This window comes from Aquarana catesbeiana, linkage group LG04 (assembly GCF_042186555.1).
Source record: "Aquarana catesbeiana isolate 2022-GZ linkage group LG04, ASM4218655v1, whole genome shotgun sequence".
NCBI classification, from domain to species: domain Eukaryota; kingdom Metazoa; phylum Chordata; class Amphibia; order Anura; family Ranidae; genus Aquarana; species Aquarana catesbeiana.
In genome coordinates this window covers 517,179,712-517,199,833 of record NC_133327.1, presented here as the reverse complement: position 1 = coordinate 517,199,833, position 20,122 = coordinate 517,179,712, and the positions used below count along the sequence as shown (strand labels likewise).

Sequence of the window (20,122 nt, the reverse complement as noted above, 5' to 3'; positions counted from 1 at the left end):
TGTTTTCATAGTTATGGTTTTGGCACCTGTCAGATCAACAGTCCTATTAGATGGCACATCAAAGGTTAGCGGGACTTCATGTTCCCAATCTGGCCAATTTCAAAATCGTTTTTCTTCCTATCATCAATTTAAAAATTTATGAAAAGACAGAATCTTAGATTCATATTTTGGCGTTTTTTGCGCAATTCTAGTTTTTGCTGCGCATAACAAGGTCACGACACCTCATAAATCTGTAGCACCACGATGGTGATCCAGTAAAATCCTGAATGCTTTTCTCTACAGTAATGCATTTGGCTTCATATATTATAATTTTTGTAGAGACTGAGAAGCCATTATTCCGGTGATGTGTGATCCATTCTTTCATGGCCACTTCTAACTGTGGCCACTTTGCAGCATGGCCACGAAAAGTGTGCTTATTTTATTTGCTTTTTGCAGCTGATCCTCCTGTTTCCTCCACTCTCTTATCATTTTTTTAGTTGGAGGTGGCCCAAAATGTCTCTCCGCTGCTCTGTTTCCATGTTCCTTAGCATATTTTACTACCTCATGTATGAAAGCAATTTTATATGCTAGTCTTTTCTGATTTATCATCCTTTCTGCTTTAGCACCTGGTCCCTTGCCCTGCTGTGGGTGGCTGGGCTGGCACCTGGTCCCGGCAGTGGGTGGCTGAGCTGGCACCTGGTCCCGGCAGTGGGTGGCTGAGCTGGCACCTGGTCCCGGCAGTGGGTGGCTGAGCTGGCTCCTGGTCCCGGCAGTGGGTGGCTGAGCTGGCACCTGGTCCCGGCAGTGGGTGGCTGGGCTGGCACCTGGTCCCGGCAGTGGGTGGCTGAGCTGGCACCTGGTCCCGGCAGTGGGTGGCCTGAGCTGGCACCTGGTCCCGGCAGTGGGTAGCTGAGCTGGCACCTGGTCCCGGCAGTGGGTAGCTGAGCTGGCACCTGGTTCCCGGCAGTGGTTGGGCTGAGCTGGCACCTGGTTCCCGGCAGTGGGTGGGCTGAGCTGGCACCTGGTTCCCGGCAGTGGGTGGGCTGAGCTGGCACCTGGTTCCTGGCAGTGGGTGGGCTGAGCTGGCACCTGGTCCCGGAATGCAGAATGCAGGGCGTCCACTGCTTGCAGATGCGATGGACTGGAAGCTACTTGGAGTGAGGCAGCGACCAATGAGGGCTCACTTTATTATTCAGCACCAGGAGTGCAGGCCCTGCTGCTAAGCTTCCTGGGCTTCTTCTACATGGGCTGGCCCCCTTCCCTTGATGTATGATTCAGGAGTGCTGCTGGGACCTGGCCGGGCCCGAAAAAGATGCCGCCGCGGACCAGTCTTGACCCCCTGTAAGCTCAATTTGATGGCGCCGGCTGATTCCCATCTGTGGACGTGCCCTCTGACCACCGCTGGCCGGTATGTAAAACGACGGGGGGGAGTGGCCGGCCAGTATTCGCACCATAAGACGCAGAGACATTCCCCCCCTATATATATATTTGGCGGGAAAAGGTGCGTCTTATGGTCTGAAAAATACGGTATATCTTTTTCATGTGACAATACTTAAGAAATTACACTTTGCTACAATGTAAAGTAGTGAGTGTACAGCTTGTATAACAGTGTAAATTTGCTGTCTCCTCAAAATAACTCAACATACAGCTATTAATGTCTAAACCGCTGGCAACAAAAGTGAGTACACCCCTAAGTAAAAATGTCCAAATTGGGCCTAGTTAGACATTTTCCCTCCCTCTGTGTCATGTGACTCGTTAGTGTTACAAGGTCTCAGGTGTGAATGGGGAGCAGGTGTGTTAAATTTGCTGTTATCGCTCTCTCATACTGGTCACTGGAAGTTCAACATGGCACCTCATGGCAAATAACTCTGAGGATCTGAAAAAAAGAATTGTTGCTCTACATAAAGATGGCCTAGGCTATAAGAAGATTGCCAAGACCCTGACCCTGAAACTGAGCTGCAGCACGGTGGAACATTTTAAATGTAAAAAGGGGCAGAATTTTTTCTCGGAGGGGGTGGGTGCCACGGGGACGCACGGCAGGCATAAACAGATAAACTACAGCTGTGACAGTCTTTCCTCGATTGAGGAGAAAACAAGCAGCCTGCAACACAAGGACACAAGAACCGTGGGACATGTGAGGGTTGCAAACTGGCATTCCTGATACAGGAACGACACCTTTTTCCCAACATTAGGCTGAATTTTATAGCGGCTTTAAATGTCATGACTATTTTCAGCGATTAAGTGCAATTTATATAGTGCCTCTGTTTTTGTACTTTGCCTGCCAAAAAAGACACCACAGTAAAGGTTTCACCCCCAGGCGTTAGGATCTCGAGTCGCATTTCCACGCTGTCATCCTTGCCTGAATTACCAGTTATGGCAAGCCAGGGTGAGCCATTGCAATAAATTGATGGTGAAACTGCTTCTCACATCTCAGCCCCTGTATACGTGACTGAAGATGTCCTTTCCTCCTCCCTGCAGGGTCTGGAAGAAAGGTTAGCGGCTTTAATCACATCCTCCATTTAAATGGATAGGAAGCTTGCTAGATCCCCCTCCCTCACTTCAGAACCTTTGCAAAGGCAACAGTGGGCACAGGATGAGGTGTTACCCTCAGTTGATCAGGAGGAAAAACAAACCCATAATTCCTCTGCGGAGGAAACAACGGTAGATGAACCTTTTTCAGCCTCTCAATCTGAGAAATTGCTGATACAATCTCTTACACAGATGGTTCGTTCCACTTTCATGCTACCCCTAACGGAGTCTCCTGAAAGCTGGGTTCCTTGGGTACCTTAAAATCTTCTCAACCTTTGCATGCGTTTCCTGCACATGCATTACTAGAACAGCTTATTTTTGCTGAGTGGGATCACCCGGATAAGCATTTTCTCTCCCCTAAGAGATTTGCAATTCTCTATCCCCTGGAGGAGAAATTCTCCAAAAGATGGAAAATACCAGCAGTTGACACTGCAATTTCCAATGTGAATAAAGGCCCAACTTGTCCATTAGACAATGCACAAATGCTTAAGGATCCAACAGATAAAAAGTTGTAATCCCTGATAAAATCTACTTTTTCCATGGCAGGTGCTGTTACTCAGCTTGCAGTAGCTGCAATAGGCGTCTGTCAATCCCTAAAGGACCAATTTAAACAGGCCCTTAGAGAGTTTCCTACACAACAAGCTCTGGATTTGGCTGAACTACCAAAAGCATTATGCTTTGCCATAGATGCTACTAAAGATTCTATTCACCAGGTGTCCCGCCTTACGCTTATGCTTGTCCATATGCATAGAATCCTGTGGTTAAAAAATTGGTCAGCTGAAGCCCCATGTAAAAACCTCCTAACTGGGTTCCCTTTTCATGGGGAGCAACTATTTGGAGAAGACTTGGACAAATACAGGGGGTCCCCGGGTTACAAACAAGTTAGGGACTATAGGTTTGTTCTTAAGTCGAATCTGTTTGTAAGTCGAAACAGGTACATTTTTTAAGTGTAGCTCCAGCCAAAAAAACTATTTTTAAGCTTTTTGGATAGCATAGGGAAGGGTTAACACCGCTGTAACATTTGTTTTGCTGTGTGTGCCCCTGTTCAGAAGATTTCACCTCACTTTCTGTCCCAATGACAATTGGATTTTGAAAATTTTGGGTTGTTGTGGAAACAAGCCTTGGTGATAAAGCATCAGTGGAGGTACCTTTTCCCCATAATAGCTCTTACAGGAGAGAATTTCCCTTCCTAGGGGTAGATTTCCTCTCACTTCCTGTTGTCTGCCTCCGTTTGTAAGTAGGAGTCGTTTGTAAGTCGGATGTTTGTAACTAGGGGACCCCCTGTATATCGAAACAATTTCTAATGGGAAAAGTACTCTTTTGCCAGTCAAAAGAAAGTATAAACGCCCTTCATTTAAACGGGGTCTTTCCCCTACGCCAGGGGCTTCCGCCTCTAGGCAGTGGCGACGGCTTCCGCCATCAGACTCTACAGGAAAATCTCAGTCAGATCCAGGCTCAAAAAAAGTCCTGGGGTCAGAAACCTGCAAAGCAGAATCCTAAAGCCTCATCATGAAGAGGCAACCCCCCTCACCAAGGTGGGGGGAAGACTTCTGCAGTTTTCAGAAGTCTGGAAAGAAGAAATTCTGGACAGATGGGTCATCTCCACGGTAACGCTGGGGTACAAGCTGGAATTTCGTGACTTACCACCGTCTCGCTTCCTGAGGTCAAGCATTCCCAAAGATCCAGAGAAAAGACAATCTCTGTTTTAGGCACTAGACTGATTTAATATCTCAAGGGGTGATCATACAGATCCCCACAAAAGAGCAAGGTTTGGGGTTTTATTCAAACCATTTTATGGTACCAATGGAGATGTCAGACCCATTCTAGATCTAAAAGATCGAAATCCGTTCCTGAAGATCTGCTCCTTTCGCATGGAGATGATCAGGTCAGTAGTTTCTATCCTTCTAGGAGGAGAACTTCTGGCATCAATCGATATCAGGGATGCATATCTGCATGTCCCTATATTTCCCACTCACCAAAAGTTTCTGCGGTTCGAATTAGAACAGCAGCATTTTCAGTTTGAAGCCCTGCCCTTCGGGCTAGCCTTAGCACCCCGGGTATTCACAAAAGTGCTGGCCCTACCTCTAGCCAGGTTAAGGGCACAGGGCATAAAAGTCGTAGCGTACCTAGATGATCTATTGCTAATAGATCAGTCGGTGGCTCGTTTTGAGCAAAGCGTACGCACTACAACGAACTATATGAAAAGTTGGGTTGGATTCTTAACCTAGAGAAATCTTCCTTAAATACCGCTAAAAAGGCTGGAGTACTTGGGTCTGATCATAGACTCAGCCCAGGAAAAGGAGTTCTTGCCTCAGGCAAAGATTAACTCCATAAGAGAGCTGGTGCGGATGGTCAGGTCAAATGGCGATCCCTTCATTCGCCTTTGCATGAGGTTGCTAGGAACCATGGTGGCTTCATTCGAAGCAGTTCCCTATGCCCAGTTTCATTCAAGACTGTTGCAAAACAGTATCCTGTCTGCTTGGAACAAAACAATTCAAGCTTTAGACTAACCAATGCAGCTGTCCCCAAGAGTGTCCCAAAGCCTCACTTGGTGGTTACTAACCCAGAATCTGCTGAAAGGAAAATCCTTCAGACCAGTCATCTGGAAAGTGGTAATGACGGATGCCAACTTTTCAGGCTGGGGAGCAGTACTAGAAAAGACAACTGTCCAGGGACAGTGGTCAAGACCCAAAAGAACCTTGCCCATCAATATCCTAGAGGTTCGGGTGGTATGTCTGGCACTAAAGGCCTGGACTTTCAGGTTACGGGATTGTCCTGTTAGGATTCAATCCGACAATGCCACAGCTGTGTGGCCTATATCAATCACCAAGGGGGCACTAAAAGTCTCTCAGCGCAGAGAGAGAGGAACCATATTCTAACTTGGGTAGAAAGGAATGTTCCGTGCCTTTCGGCAGTCTTCATTCAGGGAGTAGAGAATTGGCAGGTGGACTATTTAAGTCACCATCAGTTATTCCCAGGGGAATGGTCTCTTCACTCCGACATATTTCGGGCTGTTTGCCAAAGATGGGGGACTCCAGGCGTAGATCTTCTAGCGTCCAGGTTCAACATGAAGTTAGTCAACTTTGTGGCCAGAACAAGGGATCCATTCGCATGCGGAACAGATGCGTTGGTGACCCCATGGGATCAGTTCTCACTGTTCTATGCATTCCCACCTATTCAGTTGCTGTCTCGACTTCTTTGCAGGATCAAGCTGGAAAGAAAGCCAGTAATTTTGGTGGCCCCAGCATGGCCCAGAAGGTCATGGTATGCAGAAATCGTTAAGAGCCATATTTGATTTGTCATGAGGACAGAGTGGTATTCATCTGAACCAAGATCATTGTCCTGCCATCGTTTTTTCCAAAACCAAGTTTCAGGGAAGAAAAGTCACTACATTGTCTTGATATGGTGAGAGCAGTAAAAGTCTATTTAAAGACAACTGCTCAGATTCGTAAGACTGATGTCTTATTTATTCTGCCAGAGGATTCTAAGAAAGGACAGGCAGCGTCAAAATCCACTGTCGCTAAGTGGATTTGGCAAGTTATAATTCAAACTTATGATTAAGGGGTAAGATTCACCCTTTTCAAGTTAAGGCGCACTCTACAAGGGCGGTTAGTGCTTCTTGGGCAGTGCGTCATCAGGCCTCCATGGCTCAGATCTGTAAGGCCGCAACTTTGTCTTCAGTGCGTACATTCACAAGATTTTATCAGGTGGATGTAAGGAGGTATGAGGATATCGCCTTCGGGCACAGTGTGCTGCAGGCAGCAGTCCTCAAGTCTGTGGGTACCCTGCGGGTTGTCTCTCCCTCCCCTCAAGTAACATTGCTATGGGACGTCCCATTAAGTAATTACTTAAGGCTCTGTGTCCCATGATGTACGATAAAGAAAACAGGATTTTTATTACAGCTTACATCATGGAACACAGAGGTCCCGCCCCTCTTTTGGGATTTAAGTATATTGCTTTGCTACAAAAACTCCTGGAAGGACCTCTTGGTTTGGGTATACCAGTGTCCATTACCTGAAGATGGCCTATAACCCATTAAGTACTTAAGGCTCTGTGTCCCATGATGTTCTCCAAGAAAAGGATTTTACAGGTAAGCTGTAATAAAAATCCTATTTTTTACAAATCATCTCCTGTATAATCTGTTGCAAAACCCTACTCTACCAAATGCTTGACATTTGCATTTAAAAAGAAAAGCTGAGAACAAAAAGGAAAGCATTCAGGCCAATATTACAGAGCAGTATTTTGTTGAGCTCACAAGTTATACCCCATCATATGCACCTTAGACTTGAGAACAACAAGCTCTTTGGGTTTTCCTCTTTAACTATGTTGCCAACTGAAGAGTCCTTCATATGTTTGTGATGCTGCTTTTAACGTTTTTATATTTGAAGGCAGGAGACCCTGTCAGCTGCAGGGAGACATGTTGCATTTTCAGCAGAAAAAAGATGTTAGCCAGAGCATTTGGTTATAAAACAATTATTTGGAGTATCCCTTGTTATGCATTCTGTGCAGCATATTGTACAACACGCTTATTTGTTTAATTTCTCACTATGCCACTAGATGGGGAGTTTGTTCTATGTGTGGAGTAGACTTGTCTTTCAACAAAACCTTTGTGTCAGTGTACATAACACGGTGTCGCATTATTTGACTCTAAAGTAGAACTCATTTTCTTTAACAAAAGCTTTTCTATAGCTTTATATATGTTATTTTTTCTGTTGGCTGCTATATTTGCAGTTGATGAAAATATACAAACTAGGCACCAAGAATCATTTGTGGTCTGTGCCCACTCTACTTTAAAAACCTAAAATGAGAAATGCAGGGGCTGTTATAGATTGATCTTTTTTGTGAAAATGCAGGTTTCTTGGCTGTTACACACTGACTTAAGTGTTATCATTTTTTTAAAACCTACAGTATATTCAGCCCCTATAGCTAATTTCAAAGAGTGCTGAGTGTAGTTCTCTCCTGAATGCATTAAGTTCTTCCTTTTTTATTTTTTTATTTTTATTTATTTTTTTTTAGGGAACTTGGTAATTTTGAAGCCGCCATGGAGAACTTCCAAAAAGCCTTGATGCTGAATCAGAATCATGTACAGACACTTCAGCTAAGAGGCATAATGCTTTACCATCATGGCAGTCTACAAGAAGCTTTAAAAAACTTTAAGGTGTGTCTTTTAACACTGATATATAGTCTATTTGTTCCTATAGATAAACAAGTCTTTGGCCTATTTTGCAGGATGCATATTCCAAGAATACTGGCCATTTATTACCTTTTGACCTCAATAACCAGGATGTTAAATAGGCTTTACATAATTAGTCAGGTTGAAAAAAGACAAAAGTTCAACCAATAATATTCATGCAATCCTATACCCACAGTTGATCCAGAGGAAGGCAAAAAAAAGCAAAGCATGATCCAATTTGCTCCAGCAGTGGAAAAAAATTCCATTCTGATCCCCCAAGAGGCAATTAGATATTCCCTGGATCAACTTTACATATAAATGTTAGTAAGGTTAACGTAGAAATTAACGGCAAAGTTTCTGAATGGCCAATACTGTATAAGCATATGTGTACAGCAATATAGAAGAAATTGCCTGGTGTTTTCTGTAGATAAGTTTTAATTGTTAAAACACTACTAGTATACTTGCATGTGTTGTGAAAGTTGCAAAGACATGCAAGCACATGTGCCCAACACTCCTAACACTGGAATAGTTATGGAAAGAAGGCAGACCAGAACATGGGTTGCTTGTGTCAACCAATAAGAATAGTAATAGAAATGTAGACAATATTTCTAACCTGCTTGATTGATGGATTGAGTGCCCTGAAAACAGCAGGGCAGCAGACAAGTTTTTAAATGGACATATACAAAAGGCACTGAGATTTTAACACTTATTTGTTTGGAGGAGTGAAGAGAACACAACCATTCAGTGAACTTACTGGCTCTGATGAGGCAGGTCACAAATAAGGCAACCCTCCAGTGGGTACCCAGAACATGCAAGCAGACAAGGGCTATCAAACTTTAGTATGTTACCCAATCAAGCTAGTAATGTTGCCTATGGTTACTTAGATTGAGGCATTCATAAAGCACACAGCAATTGTTGCTTGATGTGGCCAAATTCAATCAGACCTAAGTTTGTAATATGTATAAGTAATTTTCTCTTGAGGATCTTCTGAGAGTACAAAAGCTTTGGACATTGGCTTGTAAAAGTATGTTTGATGTTACAGGGATTGTGTGGATATATTGCTTAGTGTTTCTTAGTCCACTGTCATTGTCCCTTTCTGTAGCGATGTTTGCAGCTGGAACCCTATAATGAAGTCTGCCAATACATGAAAGGACTCAGCCATGTCTCTATGGGGCATTTCTATGAAGGAATTAAAGCTCAGACCAAAGTAATGTTAAATGATCCACTACCCGGTCAGAAGACAAGCCAGGAGTATTTAAAAGTAAAGTACTTAAGAGGTAAATGTGTTTTATGCATTGAGTGTCCTGATTCATTACTAGATAACTAACACAACTTTTCCTATTCAACCTCTAAACTGTGAATATGTAAGGCTTAAAGCCCAACTCCAGGAAAGTTGAAAGTTAGTTGCTCGTTTAGGTGTAATGGATTTGGTAAAGTAGGTTTACTTATCCAATCCTCTGCGCTGATAGACTGTTCCTCGCAGCGTCTTCTCTCCTATTACCTGACTTCATTAAGACCGGTACAGGGTCCGTAGCCCTGCATTGGACATAATGAAGCCGGGCCACAGTCCACCACTGGAGCATGGGTCGGTGCCATCTGCCGGGGGAGAAGGATCAAGTAAGTAAAAGTTTTTACTCTCCCCTAGACTAAACGAGCAATAAACTCCTGTAGTGAAGGTGCAGCCCCACTACAAGAGATCATTTTCAAGGTTCCTGATGTCAGGCTTTAAAGTAGACCTGTGCCTTGCTGATGCAGCACACGTTCACCTTTCACTTCATACAACTCCACTGCTGAGTTAAGAAAACATATTGTCCTTCTGGGTATGGAGGAGCATATAACGTGATAAGTGTAATAGCGATCAATCACCAAACACCAGTGCCTTCACATTGGGAGAGTCCATAGCTATAAGCTTCAACATAAGTGGCTCTACCTAACCGCTAAATGGTTTGGATTGAGTTTTTACATATGTAATGAAACCTGACTTAAATATATAACAGAATATACTACTACTGACCCTGAGGTATGAAATCAAAGCTCTGCCTAAACCCCCCCCCCCCCCAGCGTCCACTTCCTTAAAAGCCCAGAATTACTGTACATCTACGCATATTACATTCTTAGTATGGGGCAGTGAGAGGAGAATTGGAAGTAAGATATATATAAATAAAATTATCAACAAGGGAGGATGAGAGTAATCCATAAACAGGACCCACCACCTTCTCTCACAATTGTAATCTTATGTAGAATTGTATCAATCCAAAGAAAAGCGGCCAGGAACAGACCTTAGCAGATATGGCACAAATTGCCTTAATACAGTGCATTCGGAAAGTATTCACAGCCCTTCACTTTTTCCACATTTTGTTACAGCCTTATTCCAAAATGGATTAAATTCATTATTTCCCTCAAAATTCTACAAACAATACCCCATAATGACAACATGAAAGAAGTTTGTTTGAAATCTTTGCAAATTTATTAAAAATAAAAAAATCACATGTACATAAGTATTCACAGCCTTTGCTCAATACTTTGAAGCACCTTTGGCACCAAATGCAGCCTCAAGTCTTTTTTGAGTATGATTCTACAAGCTTGGCACACCGATTTTTGGGCAGTTTCTCCCATTCTTCTTTGCAGAACCTCTCAAGCTCCATCAGGTTGAATGGGGAGTGTTGGTGCACAGCCATTTTAAGATCTCTACAAAGATGTTCAAACAGGTTTAAGTCTGGGCTCTGTAGAAAAAATGTATACTGCGCAGTGAAAAGAAAATACAAAAGTAGCAGCCAGCACAGCTGTAGACAAAAAAGCAATGTGTATGTGTGGAAAAGTGCAGCGCTAATTTTGTGTAATAAACTCTTAAAGAAAAGCTATATTTAGTGACTTTATAGCAGAGAAAGAATAATTCAAAACAATATATATCATTACACCTTATGTGAAATACAAAGGAAATCGCTGTATGGATTTTAAAGTCCACATCCCTCACAAGTGTGAAAAGCAATTGTGAGAAAAACCAAATTAGTAATAAAGTCCAAAAGGTAAAATGATAAGTATAATCCGCAAAACTCCAAACAGAAAAGTGTGACCACCGATGTGACCCTCTGAGTATTAGGGGGGAGCCAAAAAACACCACCACCATTTATTAGGAGGAGGCTTACCAGAAATTGTTGACTTGAGAAGGCTTACACTGCCCAAGTCACACAGGCTTGTTAATCGGTAAACCCAATAAGTACAGCTGGTCCTGAGTCCGGAACAATAAATCTACATCAACGGGCCGAAACATCATTAAAATGTAGAAGGTGTAAACCAAACTTTCACAAAGAGGCCAGAGGCTCGGTACCACATAGCATGTATAAAATGAAAAAAACTAGCATAGTGTAATACCGTTTAACACTCACATTTAGTTGGTAGAAATTAGGCATATCGTACATGGATAGAAATGGATAGAGCGATGCATGTAGGTAGGTCAACTCGACGCATTTCAACTGAACAGTCGTCATCTAGGGTGAAGGGTCTGGGCTCTGGCTGGGCCACACAAGGACATTCACAGAGTTGTCCCGTAGCCACTTCTTTGTTTTCTTGGCTGTGTGCTTAGGGTTGTTGTCCTGTCGGCTTGGAGCAGGTTTTCATCAAGGATATCTCTGTACATTGCTGCATTCATCTTTCCCTCAATCCTGACTAGTTTCCCAGTTCCTGCCGCTGCAGCGGTGGTTTGCTGGCGCTGCCCCATTGTTTTCAGGGGCGCTTTAGGAATGGTGTATACATCGCTCCTACAGCGCTACAAAGATGCGGCTTGCAGGACTTTTTTTTACAGTCCTCCTTCTAGTGGTCTTCTAGGGGCTAAGCAGAGCAGGGAGTGTTCCTTCCCTCCTCAGCTTTCAACCAAGTGACCCTACCTTCTTCCTTTTTCATCTTCATTCACTGCATCTAACCTTCAACCTCTTGTTTGGAACATTTTAAATTTCTTGGTTTAGGCCACCTCTGTCTTGAAGTGAGATTATTTAAATAGCATGCAATTAGAAACCCTGTTTCTATGGGTGGTGGTAAGGGTCTTACCGAAACAGTTAAACCCTTAGCTCATAATATTGGAATACAGATATTTTTTGTATTTTGTTTCAAAATCACTTGGGTTAGTTCACCTTTACCAAAAAACTGCTTGTGCAGGCAAGGGGTATGTGTAGATAGAAAAACAAACTGTGCAGCTCTGACTAAAGTTGAATAGTGCCCTTACTATAGGTGTAGGCCATTTACATACCTCCTGAAGCCTGATTGAAAAACTCCCCAGGATGTTGCTAAGTTAGGCCTAGTTGTTATCGGTCACCTCACCATTACAGGAGTGAGCTTTTTCTCTGATTCAAACCCCCTCACATGCTTTCTCTTCCCTGATGGAGTAGATCTGAGCTCAGCATTTGAGAACTCACTCCTGTAATAGAGTTGGTGAGCAGTAACGACAAGGCCTGTAGGTTAAATCTATAAAAGACTAGTATTTCTCCGGGACTCCAGCCAATAGACATAACTATTTTAAAAAAAGAGGATCCATCTTCTGTTGAATTTCTCATTTATCTTGCATTATGGGGAATAGAGCAGATTCCAGAAGTGAAATTCCATGTGAAGGAGCAGAGCTAGGAGTCTTTCTCTTAAAGTTGGGTGGAGTTATTTGGATAAGCAAATAATGTCTAAAGATTTATATAGCACAGACAGCAGGGCAGCACAGGGCACAAGAAAGGAGAGCACCCATACTAGCTCCTTCTCAGGTATTTATAAATGAGCCAAGGTGGTATTTGGTAGCCAGAGAGCCCAGTGCAGGAGTACAGAGACCAGGGAAAGAAGTTTTCAGCCTGAATGTGATAATCTTACCATGAGGCCACAGCATCAAGTCACTAGCATGGTGATTCACTGGGCACTTTTGGAAGTAAAAGGGCAATTTTAGCACTGGGTAGGGGGAACCAGGCAATGGAATTTGTGACAAATGGGTTTATTGTTACTTTTATAAAGAAATCCCTAACCTGTGAATTAACTGTGTTGACTTTGTGTTCCTTTCTTTTGCAGAGTACTCTCGCTATTTGCATTCACATCTTGACACTCCAGTGACTGAATATAATATTGATTCTGACCTGCCTGGAAACTTTAAAGATCACTGGGCAAAAAATCTCCCCTTTTTAATAGAAGAATATGAGGAACAGCCAGGACTACAGCCTCACATAAAGTAAATACTTAGTTATAAAGAGAACATACTTAGATTTGTTTATGAAAACCAGTGTTTTTTCCAAGGGAAAAACAAAAGAATAATGTTAGGTGACCATAGCAGCAGCACTTTCAGGGTCCATTGAACGCAAATGAACCTAGCCCATTATACCCGTCAAACTCTGTGTATACCTGTACATCGTTTGGCCAAGCATTGTAGAAGGCATTTTTGTTTTAAAAATGTACTAAAAACTCCTTTGCCGAAAGAACCAAAACACCATAAAACTTTGTTAGCAGCACAACTGCAAATAAATGACTTGAAAGCAAGCCCTCGCTGAATAACCTCAGAGGTCCATGATAGATCCCTTGTGTAGCTAACATTGGGCTGATGGTTTCTTAAAAGGCAAATGTTTTATATGGGATCCAAATTTATGATAATGTTTAGGTCAGGATTTCCTTGGATTGTCTAGTCATGACAACAGTTTTAGAGAAAACGAGTAGAAAACATAGTCAATTATTTTGTGGTAGCGTTTAATGTGTTTACTTTTATCTTCTATAGAGATGTTTTGCCTCACAATTTTGAAAGCTACAAACCAGAAATACAGGAACTGGTATGTGTAGCAGATCGCCTGGGAGCTTTAATGCAGTATGAAACATTGGGATTTCTTCCAAATAAGAGAATTCACAGAGGTACAGTATGATGACAGTTATTACATGTATTACAAGATGCCTTGTATTTTGACTGGAGTTTTTATTTTTACCATTATACAATAATGCTAAACGCTTGCATGTCCAAGAATGGTTAGTCAGCCTGCTGACTCAAGTAGACAACTGCAGAGCTGACGTAGGTCATTGACTGATCTGAGCTCTGTAGTGGGAAGTATGGGTTGTTGAGGGGCAGAGGTTGAAAAATACTGTAGCTTTTAAAAAATAATCTTTAAAGTGTGTGCTATCTGAACACAGAGTCATTCCTTTTGGAATCCATATATGCACAAAATATCCACAACTCTCAAATCCCTGATGAAGGTACCAGAATACCGGAAACGCATCGGGTATCGGGGTACATTTACCCCCGTGAGAGTACATCTACTTTTTGTCACCCTATACATATTCTCTGTTTTGATTCTGTATTTATTATGAAATGATTTTTTATTTTGTATGTTATAGACGCTTTCACGTCTTTTTTTTTTTAAGCATATCAATAAAATTTATCTTTTTATCCTAAGTGTTGGTGTTCTGTTAAAGTCCCAAATAAAGGGGGATTTCTTTTTCTATGGTTCATTTTGAATTATTATATGCGTCAGAGAAAGATTGTTTGTTATAGTAGTAAAGGTAACAGGATATTGATGACAGGCTTGGTAAAAAAGTTATACAATTTTTTTTTTTTTGAAAGAGGAGAGATGAAAGAATTTATTAAGGCCATTCAAGCTGCTAAAGATAAGTGGTGTGGTTATCTTTTCAGTAAAGTACCATATGTACAGAGGTGTAAATCAAAACATTAAAGTGACCCATGCCATTTCTTCTGCCATCCTATCTAACAGTACCTGTGCATAGAAGTTGCTGTTAGCCCATTTGCCTCCATCTATCATGTCACAGCTTTCTAGCAATCCATAAAACATTGCAGTAGTATGTCTGTAAAGTTGACTTTGCCTTCAGAAGTCTGATCTACAAGGCCTATGTATAAAAGTCTGTACGAATACACTCGCAACATCCTCCTTTCCCTGTATGGCTGCACGTATGAGGGAAAAAGATTCTAGTTGTCTGTTTTCTATGTTCTGTTTCTGGCTACAGTATCCAAGACATGTCTGGTATGGGATGTTTTAAAAATTAAATTGGACTATTCAGTGGCATTTATACAATATTTTTTTTTCTCTTTCCTGAGTTTGGTACCATTTTTAAATCAGACCTAGAGGTGTTTTTTTTTTTTGGTTTTGGTTTTATGTTTTTTTTATGTGTTTTTTTATTTTTTTAACGGTGCAGTTAAAGACACCCCCAGTCAGAAAGAGAGGGAGACTTTTAATAAATCTTCTGTCCTAATACCTATGTTGGGGTTTATGACAGGGTCAGCTAGCCACAGGCCTATAGCAGATCTCATTAGCATCTAATATTTAAGCCTCTGGGACTTGTGCAGAATCTCTTGATGTCTATCAAGAGCATCAAGATCCTCCAATTACTGGAAGTAAATGGCTACTTGGGAACCCCTCCAAATGTCTTAAGATCATGTATTCAAGAAACGCGAGAAGATCATCTTGGACAACACCACTTCATCAGCTTACATAAACAAGGGAGAGGAAACACAAAGTTAATTGTTGCAAGAGTTGACAGCAGATTTGTTCCTGGGAAGAGGAGCATACTCCTTGAAATTGGAACACTTAAAGAGGAAGAATAGAAATGTCTAGGCAGACTTCATGTGCTAGAACTTGGATCTGTATAAGGTGGAATAGTGACTCAATCTAGATGTTTCCAACATTTTGTGTCTTGATGGATCCTTTTCTAAAATCACAACTGGACGGACCCCTCAGAGGTGATAAACATCAAGCAAATAAAGGAATTAAATTACATGTTCTACTGTAATGTTAAGTTTTTATACAGGATTTTCCAAAATGTTTAGCTAGTGTATATATTGCCCATCAATGTTTAATATGTCATTGTTTCTTATCTGGTAATACAACAAAACAATAAATTGTATTGAACAAGAAAGGTAGGAGTTTGCACAGGCCTTTGCATTAACCACTCTTGCCATCCTACCCAGATTATTAAAGAAGATTTCAGAGAACTAGGAGAAGGTTACCAATATTGCTTCATGGTGAGGCAGGAGAGCATGGTTCACACAGCTGAATCGTATGTCAGTGATGACGCTGATTTGCCTTGCTGAGTTCAATTTGTCTTCTAGCGTAAAGCATCTCGGACTCTCTTGGATAAAGTTTTTCCTACTATGAAAACAGTGGGAAGTTTGAGAATTTAGATTTTTTTTTTTTGCATGGGAAATCGTTTTTGAGAGATTAATAGCAGGTAGCCCCCCAAATTATGCGTTTTTAATTTTTGGATTTTCTTCCAGCAGATTTTTTTATTTTGTTTTTTTTTTTTTTGTTTTTGTTTTTGTTTTTTTTTAAATTGGTGGATCAGGCAGTTTTTAATAACAGCTTCAACCTAGTCTCTATTCCAGATGTCCTCAATACAACTTTATCTGGGTTCTAAAGTCAATAAATATTGTACCTTTTGACACTCAGGAATATACCATATCAAGTTTCTTACCATCAAGAAAGCTTTCCTCTTTTACCAACTAGGGATGTTGATACATCCAGGCCTTTTGCAATCCTTACTGTTTTCAGATAAACTTGTATTATCCTTGCGTTTGTTAAAGCGGAGTTGCACTAATTTTTGAGTTTAATAAGTCAGCAGCTACAAAAAGTGTAGCTGCTGACTTTTAATAAACACACACTCACCTGTCCCACGGTCCAGCAATGCAGCCGCCCGAAGCCCTCGCTTCTCTCCCTCACCTCTCTGTGGCGCCCACATTGTAAGTGTGGGCATCCGGCTGTGACAGCGTGGCGCTTCACAGCCAGGTGTGCACTGCGCATGTGCGAGATGTGTAACGCCTCCCCATTGATAAGGCTATCTTCTGGGATCTGTGAAGTGTCCCAGAAGATGGCAAGAAAGGAGAGGGGAACCTCTGCTCGAGCAGAAGTGTGAGCAGGTACCTGTCAAAACTTGGTGCCTGTCGTCGCGCATACCCCCACCCCCCCTGAAAAAATAACATGCCAAATGTGGCATTTTGGGGGGGAGGAGTGCTAAAAGCAGAGTTTTCCCTTTTTGGTGGAGCTCGGCTTTAAACTTAACTACAGTTGCCTTAGATTTTCATCGCTCACAGATCACCCTGCCTTCTTTCCATGCTAACCCTTCAAAAAGGGGAGGAGAAATCTTTGCAAATTTGGTGGCGGGAGGTGTCCATTTCAGTATTTATATTGTAAGTCACAAGGCCTTGGAGAATGGACAAGAATAACCTAGTGCAGTGCTAAGAAAAAAACTAAGACCACAAAGCATTAAAGATTACTATAGTGAGATGATTATTTGAGCCGTCACCCTCATTTATTTGGCCATCAGTAAGACTTCCCCCTGAGTGCCTGAAGGTTCATTCGACCAGATCAATAGCTGTTAGGACCGAAGAGTAATTTTTTTCCCCTTGAATTTACAATCTTAATCTTAAACTACGTGTTTGTGCTCTATGCAAACTTTATAGCATGTGTCGTCACGAGTAAATCCTGAAATTTGCTTTCTTTTATTATATCCCCTTGCAGCAATGGGTTTGGCTGCTCTTGAAGTCATGCAGGCAGTGCTGAGGACGTGGACAAATTCAAAAGTGAGAATTAATGGGAAAACCAGACTAATGCAGTGGAGAGATATGTTTGACATTGCAGTTAAATGGAGAAGGTAACTTTTTTACTTGTGAAGTACCATTTGTTCTTTCCTTTTGAAATAAGCTAGTGCTAGAAAAATTTAGATTTATCAGATTACATCCTTTTACTATTAAATTCGTTTTATCACTTTAAAATTACATGAATAAGAGCACAGATCAGTAATACAAAATCACAATATTTTGGGTAAAAGATCACCTCTTTCTGTCAGTGAATACAATGTGCTGATCCCCATCTCTTAGCCTTGGCAGTCTAAATGACATGGTCTCCATGGTCAACAAGTTATTACTGTAAATTGTCTATTGATTGTATTCAGTATTAAGATAAGACAACGTCTGACGCAATGTACATGGATTGCAAACTATAGACTTTTTTTTCAGTTATTTATTTTGGGGCAGGAAGTCACTATGCATATTGTTAATAATTGACACTGGAATCTACCATAATAGAACTGCCAGTAGAACCCAGTTTTCTCCAGAGTCTGTTTTTACTACTCTGCCAATGTATTTGAGGTGCCACATTATTTTTCATCCAGGAGTTGCAAAAATTGGGGGAGCATTACAGGAAAGAGCTTCACAGCAGAGATTTCAAATGCGGTATAATACATGTTCAATAATTTTCCGCTTAAAAATAAATTTATTATATACTAGTGTTACAATATGTTTGTTTTTTTGATAGGATTGCAGATCCTGATCAGCCTGTTTTATGGTTAGATGAAATGCCAGCTCAGAGTCTCATCAGGGGCTTCAACAATCACATCAACCTCATCAGGTAACTGCTACAAGGGAAGGTACAGTGGGTCAAAAGGAGCATCATATTGCATGAAGAGCTTCTGTGCATGCATTTGTTTTTGTAGTGGTGTATACATTTACATCATAATATATAAATGTCAAAGCAGCGCTATAGATCTAACAAATATTGTGCAAAAAATTGTAATATGAGACAGCAACAAAAGTGCAATATGAAACTGCAAACTATAAAGTGCAATATGTGACAGCGAGTATTAAATATGCATGTTCCAATATGAAATTGCAAAATAAAGTGCCAAAAAAGTGCAATATGAAACAGTGTTCAATGAATTGCGGATATACATCCAACACTTAGCCGTGCATAAAAGTAACAGCTCAGGTCATTTTAATGCAAGCCGTCATCATTTGCTTTTGCATGCTTCCATTCTTCGGGTTTAATGTTTTAATATAATTGTGCCAGTAACTATTATAAACAGAAGTCTTAAATATTTTTATGTACGTATTTTGCAGGGGTCAGGTAATCAACATGCGATACGTGGAATATTTTGACAAGATTTTAAGCTTTATAAAGGAACGAATCCTTATATTTCACAGGTAAGTGTGTATTCTTGTTGAACTTCATTTAGATTCATTTTATCACACTCATACCTGTTAGCCAACCAGCCGCCGCCGTTTTACTGTGGCAGAATGGCACGGCTGGGCGAAACGACGTTACCTTATGTCGCTTTGCCTTTTGGCCACTAGGGTCGAGTGCGCGCCCACAACGTGTGCCCGGAGCCGATGTGAGTGCCCGGTGGGTGCGATGACCACCGGGCACCCGCGATCGCTCGCGGCAGAGCGAGAACCGGGATCTGTGTGTGTAAAAACACAAATCCGGTTCTTTCAGGGGAGTAGAGACAGATCGTGTGTTCATACTAAGTATGAACATTGATCTCTCTCTCCTCCTAGACTATTCCTTCCCCCCTACAGTTAGAACACACCTAGGCAACACAGTTAACCCCTTGATCGCCCCCTAAAGTTAACCCCTTCCCTGCCAGTGACATTTATACAGTAATCAGTGCATTTTTATAGCACTGATCGCTGTATAATTGTCGCAAAAATATGTCAAGTGTCCGATTTCTCAGCCGTAATATTGCAGTCCCGATGAAAATCGCAGATCGCCACCATTACTAGTAAAAAAAAATTTTTTAAATGCCATAAATCTATCCCTTATTTTGTAGACGCTATAACTTTTGTGCAAACCAATCAATATATGCTTATTGCAATTTTTTTTATGCTAAAAATATGTAGAAGAATACATATTGGCCTAAACTGAGGAAAACATTTGTTTTTTTTTTTTTTTTTTTTTTTAAAAACGTGGGATATTTATTATAGCAAAAAGTAAAAGATATTGTGTTTTTTTGTTTTTTTGTTTTTTCAAAACTGTCGCTCTTCTTTTGTTTATAGCGCAAAAAATAAAAACCACAGAGGTGATCAAATACCACCAAAAGAAAGCTCTATTTGTGGGGAAAAAGGGACATCAATTTTGTTTGGGTACAGTGACGCATGACTGCGCAATTGTCAGTTAAAGCAACGCAGTGCCGTATCACAAAAAATTACCTGGTCATTGAGGGAGATGCATCCTGTCTTTGTCCTGTTTTGCCATCATCATCATTGAAAGTAAAGTAAAATCCAAAATTTTGAGTTGTTCCCAGAAAAGTAATAGTGGGGAAATCTTTCAATGGGGACTTTCTTGTAAACCCCCCCCCCCCCCTTACTCTATCCTTAATGAAAGAAAAAAGTTTTGTCTTTAAAGGCTGCTGTAGGATAGTCTTAAAAAAGTCCCCAGTCAGTTTCTATACAATTTAGAAGAAAAAAGGGGAAGTATTTTGAAAGAATGGGCGTTAAATGGTGATTCCCTGATGATACAGCATACACAAATTTTAATTAGAACAAACGTTTATTAAAGGTATATAAAAAACAGTACATATATAAAGAGAAATGGCTAATACATAAGCTTGTATATAAATAAAATCACAAGTATATCTATATCATAATATAAAAAGGTGTTGTACGGAGCTTGTCACAAAATAACACTAAGGCTGCTTTCACACTGCAGCTGCGTT

The 20,122-nt window shown here is 41.1% G+C and overlaps 1 protein-coding gene across 2 annotated transcripts in view; it reads left to right on the top strand.

Annotated features, from left to right (window-relative positions):
- Positions 1 to 20,122, top strand: part of TTC13 (tetratricopeptide repeat domain 13) — a 194,392-nt gene that overhangs the window by 125,696 nt on the left and 48,574 nt on the right. For both annotated transcript variants that reach the window (XM_073627758.1, XM_073627759.1), the window contains exons 10-16: positions 7,525 to 7,666; positions 8,784 to 8,958; positions 12,719 to 12,875; positions 13,413 to 13,543; positions 17,152 to 17,284; positions 17,947 to 18,039; positions 18,528 to 18,611. In XM_073627758.1, coding sequence (XP_073483859.1) covers positions 7,525 to 7,666; positions 8,784 to 8,958; positions 12,719 to 12,875; positions 13,413 to 13,543; positions 17,152 to 17,284; positions 17,947 to 18,039; positions 18,528 to 18,611 — 915 coding nt within the window. The remainder of the gene's footprint in view (positions 1 to 7,524; positions 7,667 to 8,783; positions 8,959 to 12,718; positions 12,876 to 13,412; positions 13,544 to 17,151; positions 17,285 to 17,946; positions 18,040 to 18,527; positions 18,612 to 20,122) is intronic.